The 9,279-nt window shown below is 38.6% G+C and overlaps 1 protein-coding gene across 1 annotated transcript in view; it reads left to right on the top strand.

The window, feature by feature from the left end:
- The first annotated feature begins 849 nt into the window (after positions 1-849).
- OTC (ornithine carbamoyltransferase) overlaps positions 850-9,279 on the top strand; it is a 138,625-nt gene continuing 130,195 nt past the window's right edge. The window contains exon 1 of the mRNA XM_006864278.1: positions 850-1,128. Coding sequence (XP_006864340.1) covers positions 1,052-1,128 — 77 coding nt within the window. The 5' untranslated portion in view covers positions 850-1,051. The remainder of the gene's footprint in view (positions 1,129-9,279) is intronic.

The raw sequence follows: 9,279 nt of genomic DNA, 5'->3' as shown, positions 1-9,279 counted from the left end.
GCTGAAGACAATGTTTCTCAGTAATACACTGGTTTTAGTCTCATCAGAGTGCCTTAAAAAAAGAAATGCCCAATCAAAACAGTGGCTTCCATAGGGGTCTGGTAGGCCAGTTAAATTTAAGGCAAGAAGTCAGCTCAGAAGGTTATGGTGACTCTTTGGGGGGAATCCCAAAGGGGTAGTCTTGATAGTTTTTCTCAAAGGACACAGGACAATTATGGGGTCTTATGAAAATGTTTTAAGAAAAGTGAAAACTACATTGGTGAGGAAAGTGCCAGGAAAGTTGCAGCGAGAAATTTTTCTCCATCACAATGCATCTGCTCATTCTACGGTAGCAGAGCTGTCCTAGGAGAATTTCCATGGGAAAGCTTAGCCCATCCACCCTACAGCCCTTATCTTGCCCCTTCATGCTTCATTTTGTTCTCCAAACTCAAAGAACATTGAAAATAAATATAGTTTTAAGTCCCTCGAGGATGCCCAAACTGTTATTTTGATTTAGTATAAATTTAAGAATGCAGAATACTTCTGGGAAAAGGAAAGGCGATAGAGACACGATCTTCAGAAATATATAGACCTAAATGGAGGATATGTTGAGAACAATAGATTTGTATTTTGATATATTTGTTTAATAAAAGTTTCTATGATTTGGGGATAAAACTTTTAAGATTTATCCTCATATATCAGGAGAAGGACAAGGCTTTCTGCTCCTGCAAAAGATTTAAGGCCTTGGAAACCCTATACAGGGTCGCTATGAATCAAAACCAACTCTGCAGCCCTTAACAACAACAACAATTATGAAAAATGAGCAACCTGGGTACTGAAAGAATCTGGGTTCCTTCTCAGAAAAGCCACAGTGCTGGAGCTTGGCCTAAAGTTCAAATGTTCCTGCACCCTGCCCCGTACTATCTCTATCCAGGGGAATCTGATAAGGATGATTTACCTTTGCTCCCTCACTGCATTAGAAAGCATTCTTAGCTTTCAGGTGATTGCCACTGGCTAACTTGGTGTGAAGTTCTGCAGAACATAAAATCACCCTTCTCACTACCAAAAGAAGATGCTGATGAATTTGAGGCCCCTGCTCAATAATGCAGTTCTTAGAAATGGCCACAATCTCGTGGTTCGAAATTTTAGGTAAGTGTTGGTCAGAGATGTGGGTCTAATTTAGGAATTGGAGTGATGAAAAGAAATAATATTCTGCAGAGGTGTGCAGCCACAAAGCGGCTCTTTCTTCAGTGTGTAGCAGCAACCTGCTCTACTCTTATTCGAGACAGTTGTCTCTAATTCTAGCCCACCTTTTGTTTCTCGGCCTGTCTATAATCAGATTTCATCGAGTGCTGTGGAGGAAGCTAACTGTGGCAGGTGTAACAGAGGAAATGTTCTTGAAATCTTTCTTTTGGATACTCTCTAAAGGAATTTAGAGGAAGTAATTTACACAAAGCCATCAGTTTGCATTTGGGTTTGCTTGAAAACCATAAATCACTCTAGGGCATTGGGATTTATCAGTTCTTTAAGAAAGAGGCCTCCAAAAGCAAGTAGACATTTACACAGCAGCTACACAGGTGTCTTGTATGTGATGGAAATAATGGTATTTTATTTTTAAATCCAAGTTTGAAATCCATCCCTAAAGTTGTTGGTGGCTTGCACAAAGAAGGCTTGTCTCCACTGAATTGATTGTAAAAGATTATATCCTGAATCTGGCCCCTGAGCGTGTAGGTGATGAAGGTGGCATGGGTGTGTCAAGGGGGAAGGGATTAGGGAAGATGAGTTAACTGGGTAGGCAAGGCCATCAGGTGTGGACATTATCGTCCAAAAGCTTCTAGAGTACTTAGTTGCACGCTGACAATTAGATAGAATCTCCCCAGAGCATCTTTACAACCTGAACTAGCCTCAAAACCATCCCATAGACTTCGTAAAGGAAGAACCTTCTAGTCTGAAGTTTTTTTCTGATCATTAGGGAGCAAGCCTATGAGAGTGAGCTTCCATCTGTCTCCCTCTCTGAGCTGACTGACAGCTCTAAGCTTTTTAAACTCCAATGTTAGCACCAGATGCTTGATAAATGTAAGACTCTCAAACATGAGAATGGTGTTGTAAATGAAATTGTAAATTAAGCCTAGAGTTTTAGATGTTGGTGGGACCTCAAAGTCTCTGAATAATGCTTTCTCTTACGTAGCTGATAAAGGAAAGTGAAGCCCAGAGAGATTAAGTGCCAGAGTTAAGTCCTGTATCCCAAGCATCTGGAGAGAAACACAGGCTTTGGTGTCTAAAGACATAAGTTCAAAGCCTAACATCACCACTTGCTACCTATATGATCTTGAGTAAGTTACTTAACTCTTCTGCAAAATGTTGCTTCACCTAGAAAATGCTCCGCCTTTATCTTTAGGTGGGTCAATCAGTTATTCAACAAATATCTATTCAGCACCTACTTTGTGCCACATGCTATGCAAGGTGTTGGGGAGATAGTAGTAAACAGATATTTAATTTAGCCACATGGAATCAAAGTCTAGTGATAATCAATGAGATACTGTGTGTGAAAATGGGAAAGTGACAGATGAACGTTAATTATTTATTTTGCTGTTCCATTCCTGTGACTTAGGTTATAGAAAAGTGTGATGAATTTTCACTCCAAAGCTTTTATTAAGAATCATTGATCAGGTGAAAATACTCAATTGAATGAAAAAAATAAAAACTTGGAAATTAAATTTGCACATCTCCTTGAAAATTCTTGTAATTACACAAGCAAGGCCTTTTCCAAATATTTGGGCTTTGTTGATATTTAGTAATATTCTATTGTCTATCTTCAATAGCCAGACCACATCTCTGAAAATCCTGGCTGGCCATCTCTCACAATGAATAGGAGCTTGGCGCAAAAGCATGGCCAAATCAGCCTGTATTTGAAAACATGAAAGAAAGCTTATAGTTACCTACGTTCATTAGAAGCTCAATAGTGCGTTCAATTGAAAAATGGGATAATGCTCAAATAATAGCATTCTTTTAGTTAGTCACACTACCTGCCAGCGACATGCATTCAGAACTGTTGATCTCCAATGAAACCTACAATCTTTAAAAATGCCCTCAAAACCAGAAATGCTTCCTGTCAACTTTGTCTGTGTTACACTTTTACTTGACCTTTAGCCTTCCACAGAATTTCCCTCAGATCTCTTGGAAAAGGAGGAGGAGCCTTGTTACAAAGCATACCACATGAGTTAACCAGTAAAGAGTAATAGGAAACATGGTTAGGGTTTAGCAATGCTGTGAAACAGGGATCATCAGTTCTGAAGCGAGCAGCATTCAGCTTAATGGAAGCTGCATACACCCTCACAGGCTTCTGGATCAATCATTGTTAGGCAATTAATATTTCTATTTTACAAAATCAATAGGCTACTGAAAACCCCCCATCCATAGACTTTTCATTTCACAAACAAGGCTCTTGAGCCTGGCTCTGTTTGGATATGTGATTTGTTGGCTATTAGGAAAACCACTTATAGCTTTGAAAGAAACCAATAAAAAGAAATCCCTTTCTTTATCAGAGCAGACCAATTTGTAAGTGCAGTTCAATTTCATCTCACAAATAGAAATCTCTTCAGAGAATATGGAGCTAAGTCACCCAATTCTGTAGAGGTTATGGATTGGAGTCTGGGGTGACTGGTTTTCTGGTATTTCATTCCAGACGTCTCTAAGAGCTTATATAATTTATTATGTTTCTTCTTAGTCCAAACACATGTCCATCTATACACATCTGAACACACAAGAAGCAATCACAGGCCCTCCATACTCATGAGTGCTGTTGCTGTTGTTAGGTGCTGTCGAGTTGATTCCAACTCATAGTAACTCCATGCACAGCAATATGAAACACTGCCTGATTTCATTCCTATGCTTGAGCCCATTGCTGCTGCCACTGTGCCAATCCATCTCATTGGGGGTCTTCCTCTTTTTTGCTGGCCCTCCACTTTATCAAACATGATGTCCTTCTCTGGGCACTAGTTCCTCCTGATAATATGTCCAATGAAGTCTTGCCATCCTGGCTTCTAAGGAGCATTGTGGCTGTACTTCTTCCAACACAGATCTGTTTTGTTCTTCTGGCAGTCCATGGTACTTTTAATATTCTATTCTGATACCATAACTCAAATGCATCAATTCTTCTGTGGTGGTGTTGGTGTGCCGTGGAGTTGGTTGCGACTCATAGCAACACTGTATAGGGTTTCTGACGCTGTAAACCTTTACGGGCACAGAAAGCTTCATCTTTCTCCCACAGAATTGCTGGTAGTTTCAAACTGCTGACCTTGAGGTTAGCAGCCCAACTCATAACTACTATGCTACCAGGGCTCCTTGTCCAACTTTCACATGCATGTAAGGCTATTGAAAATACTATGGCCTGGGTCAGGCACATCTTAATCCTCAAACTGACATCTTTACCCTTGAATACTTCAAAGAGATCTTGTAGAGCAGATTTGTCTAATGTAATACATCATTTGCTTTCTTGACTGCTGCTTCCATGAGTGTTGATAGTGGATCCAAACAAAATGAAGTATTTGATAACTTCAATCTTTTTTCCATTTATATGGATGTTGTTTATTGATCCAGTGGTGAGGATTTTTTTTTTCTTTACATTGAGGTGCAACCTATACTATACTTTGATCTTCTTCAGTATTTTAAGTCTTCTTCACTTTCAACAAGTAAGGTTGTATCATCTGCATATGGCAAGTTGTTAATGAGTCTACCTCGAATCCTGATGCCACGTTCTTCTTCATATAATCCAGCTTCATGGATTATTTGCTCAACATACAGATTGAATAAGTATGGTGAAAGAATAGAACCCTGACTCATACCTTTCCTGATTTTTAAACCATTCAGTGTCTCCTTGTTCTGTTTGAACAACTGCCTCTTGGTCTATGTACAGATTCCTCATGAGCACAATTAAGTGTTCTGAAATACCCATTCTTTGCAGTTTTATCCATAGTTTTCATGAGTAGTGGAAAGAAAGAGTGCTTTTTGATTATTCACTTTCATAACTGAAAATGAATGCCTTTTTATTTTTATTTCTTTGTCTTTCTTCATGGATGCATTCAAAATTTTTTATTTCTCAGCTGAAGAAGCCAAAAGGTTGGTGGTTCAACCCCACCAGCCACTTAGTGAGAGAACTTTGTGGCAGTCTGCTTCATTACGGATTTACAGCCGTGGGGACTCCATGGGGGTAGTTCTACTCTGTCCTATAGGGTCACTATTAGGGATTTGATTCTATGGCAACAAGGTTTTTTGGTTTGTTCTTTTTTTACTTGATTCACATAATCATATGTATAAAGCAGGGCACCAGGGTGGAATCGAGTCAAGATGTTTCCCTTGGCCAATTGTAGTCTTTGGTGGCTGTTTTTGGAATTTGTTATTTTAATAATTTAGTGATTCAACCAAAATAAGAGAAGTAGAGGCAATTGTAGATTTTGAACAGTTAAAGGCTACCAGATCTTTAGTAGTGCATCTGTACAAGTCTAAACCTAATCTGAATTCTTCAGTTTTCAGATGAGGAGAATTTTCATAATTTTTGGGCATTGAAACTCTATGGAATTTTAGAAACAACATGATCACCCAGTTATCAATGATAATTTATACCAAATATGGGTATGTGACAATAATGGGAAATGTTTTAGATAACATTGTATTAAAACAGTAAAGTAAACTCTTCATATTGTTAATATTATTATTAAAATAAAGAAATTTAGGAATGATTATTGGGTTATTGTTTTCTTCCAACTGAATGAAATCAGACTCAAGGTTTTTGTGAAAATAAATTCACTCTCCCTTGTATGCATTCAAACATGCTTTCTTGGGAAGGAAAGAAAGGGATGGAATTAAAGCTAGGTCGCTAAGAATTCAGATGGTTTCAGTATGGTCCATGGGAATATCTTGTGTTTATAAGTTTCATGTCGGTTGTGCAAGACAAAGACAGTGAGAATCACTGATTTTGTTCACTTTCTTAATGTTTCAGATGAGGAATTGAGGCCAGAGATGGTACATGACCTTGCCAAGATCATAGCTTATTCCTAAATCGGAGATAAACTATGGCTTGTTGTTAGGTGCTGCTGAGTTGGTTCTGACTCATAGTGACCCTGAGAAGCAGCTGGTGGGTTTGAACTACTGACCTTGTGATTCCAATTCTAGTGCTGATCCTATAGTGACATACCAAGAGTAGAATTCAATAATTAAAACCACTTCTCTTTTCATCCCACTAGTTTTATTACTTTGATCCCTCCAAGTAGAATGAGTTGGTCAATTTACCTTTGCCAATATCCTTTTTGTAGATAGAGTCAAAAGAGCTCAGTAAATAAAAACAAAAACAAAAAGACCAAGAAAATATGCCTCAACTCTTGAATTAAGCTGCAATATTAAAACAGGCCTATTGGCTCTCTGCTCTTGTATTTCTAGAAGCTAAAGCCTTCATCTCAAATTCTCCATGGAGATCAAAATATCATTTAACACTGAATTTTTCCTACTCTGGCAAAGTCAGTTTCTGACTGACCACATTTTATTCAAATGAAGCACTTTTTCTTCCAACAAAATAAAAAAAATATGGGGGAGCACATCCAGGTGCCCCCAGGTCCCAAACAATTTACCAGAGTTGAGAAGCAAAGAAAGGTTTCATTCTGCCAGTAGAGAACAGTCTTCCATTTACTAGCTAGGAAGATATTTGGGTAAAGCCAGTACAAGGATCTATTATTACCTTGGCTTAACTTCTTAGCACTGAGTGATTTGGGGTTAAGAAATCTTAGTAATTATTTTTGTAAGGGATTTAATTAATGCATGACACTAGCCTTGCCTTTCCTGAAAGCTCTGGCTGTAACCAGACTGTAATGACAGCTTTGATGGAAAATATGTACATGATTCCCAGTTTTCCTCAGCATTGTTTCCTGAAAAGTGATAATGTGGTTTGAGTTTGATTAACCAAGAAGACACTAAAATAGGAATTCTGACTCTGGGTTTAGAGCTCATGCATCAAATTGGAATACCTTCAACCTAAGTATGTGTGTCACTGTAGGATAAGTACTGGACTGCTAACAGAAAGTTGGCAGCTCAAACCCATCAGTCACTCTTCAAAAACCTTATTGTTGTTGTTGTTAAGTGCTGCCGAGTCATTTTTGACGCATACTGACCCTGTAAGGGTTCCCTAGGAGCAGCTGATGAGCTTGAATCACTGACTTGACGGCCCAAACTGACTTTGCTGCCCAGTGCATTAACCCACAGCACCACACCAGGACTCCCAGAAACCTTCAACAGGGTTGCTATAAATCACAACCACCTTGATGTCACTTAACAGCAACAACAACATAAGAACTTAATAGACATTTATGTCAGCAGTTTTACCTGTATATCACCAAAAAGAAAGAAGATGCTTGTAAAGCACTCTTGATATAGACCAGAAAGAAAGAGGTCTATGGCAGAGCTGCTTCAACCTGGTGCAATTGTGGCGCTCTTCTACTTTCCTCTAATTTCTAAGTAGCTTAGGAAATGGGTTTGGCAGCTTCATTTTGGAGCCAAGGGGAGGTCCATGAGGAGGTAATAAACAGGATAGAGATTAAACTAGAACCATTGTGTTTGCTTTCCTTCCAGTGATAAATTTTCCTAGTTAGCTCATGATATCTAAGAAAAATAGCTCTTTTCCCAAGCGGACATTTCCTGCCCCACCTCCCGGATAAAACAGAGAAAGGTGGTGACAATGATTTTTCAATGGTCTAAGTAGCTATGGGTCGGACCCGACTCGATGGCACTTAACAACAACAACAACAACAAGTAGTAAAGATCCCTTTTACAAGTGAAGGTACACATTGTTTGATCTGTCGTTAATCACTCAAGTTTCACATGCCTGTATGATCAGATCATATAATACAAGTATCTACCTCTATACCTACGTGTCCAAAAGAATCTTGGAGTCTTACTCTGTCCGAAATCAGTTGGTGGCAAGCAACCAAAGTATAGGTGTAATTCACTATTGCTGCTCTTCATGCTTTTATGGGTAAGCATTGATCTCACAGCTCTTCTCATTACTTTCCCAGGTTTTGGCACTTGACTCACAGTTACGAGTCAACACTGCCAGAATGGCTGAACCCTTAAGGATTTCAGTTTTAGCATCACAGTAAGCAACAATTAATTTCCTCCAGGTCCTTAGGACTTGTTTTCAGCTTTGGCCACAGGCTTGGAGCCTCTTCTGTTTGGGGTATGCTTTGATGTCTTTTCTCACCACCAGTGTAGGGTCAGGACATCAAAAATCCATCAAGACCAATCTCTCTAAATATCTTCCGAGAAATATGTTCAGTTTCTTATACAAATTGATGTACTTCTTCCTCAGACATCTATTACTCCTTTATCTGTTTATTTAAGAAATCCACAGTGAGTGCCTGTTGTATCCCAGGTACTGCATAAGCACTTGGTGTATATTATGGAATAAAAAACAGGATCTCTGACTTCATGGATCATAGTATCCAGTGAAAATATAAAAAGTAAACTGATATATGAATATATTATTGAAAATTATGATACATGCAATTGAAGAAAATGAACAGAACAAAATGACATACTTAGAAGAAGGTGTCTTACAGGAGGCGGTATTTATGTCCCCAACCTAAGGATGAGAAGAAAGCCATAATAGAGAACTCAAGGGAGAGTATTCTGGACAGAAGGAATGGTATACAAAAGTCCTGCAATAAGATATCATTTGGGATGCATGTAGTCTTTTCTTTGTATGGTCCTTATATGCACAAATTTCAGCTACCACCATTTAGCTTAATAACACTAGTTCTCCCCAAACAGTTCAAATTTCAATTTGCTGCTAGTTCTTTAGTCCATAGATCACTATATAAATAACAGATACACATCATGATCAATGACTGATCACATCGCTTCTTTCAAAGTCTGTCAGTGATTGGTTATTCAATTAGCATCTTATTCATTTCATCTACACTCTGGTATGGCACTGTGGGTTAATGCAACAGACTGCAAAGGCATTTGAACTGCAAGGTCGGCAGTTCAAGCTCACTAGCTGCTCCTCAGAAACCCTATACAGGGTTTGAGTCGACTCGACAGCACTTAACAACAACAACAGACAGACAGCAAAGCCTGCATTTGTGTTGTCTGCTCATCTCGCAGTGATGAAGACATGTGACATTTTGAAAAAAATGGATGTTTTAAAGATAGAATTTACCAACAAAACTGAAAATGCATAAAAGAAAGAAAATGTAATAACACTGGAAGCTAAGTGATAATCGGATGTAAGTGGATTATGGAAGAAATCGCAGA

Source organism: Chrysochloris asiatica, unplaced genomic scaffold (assembly GCF_000296735.1).
Source record: "Chrysochloris asiatica unplaced genomic scaffold, ChrAsi1.0 scaffold00062, whole genome shotgun sequence".
NCBI lineage: Eukaryota > Metazoa > Chordata > Mammalia > Afrosoricida > Chrysochloridae > Chrysochloris > Chrysochloris asiatica.
Note: the sequence above shows the minus strand (reverse complement) of the source record. Positions and strands in the feature narration are given on the sequence as shown.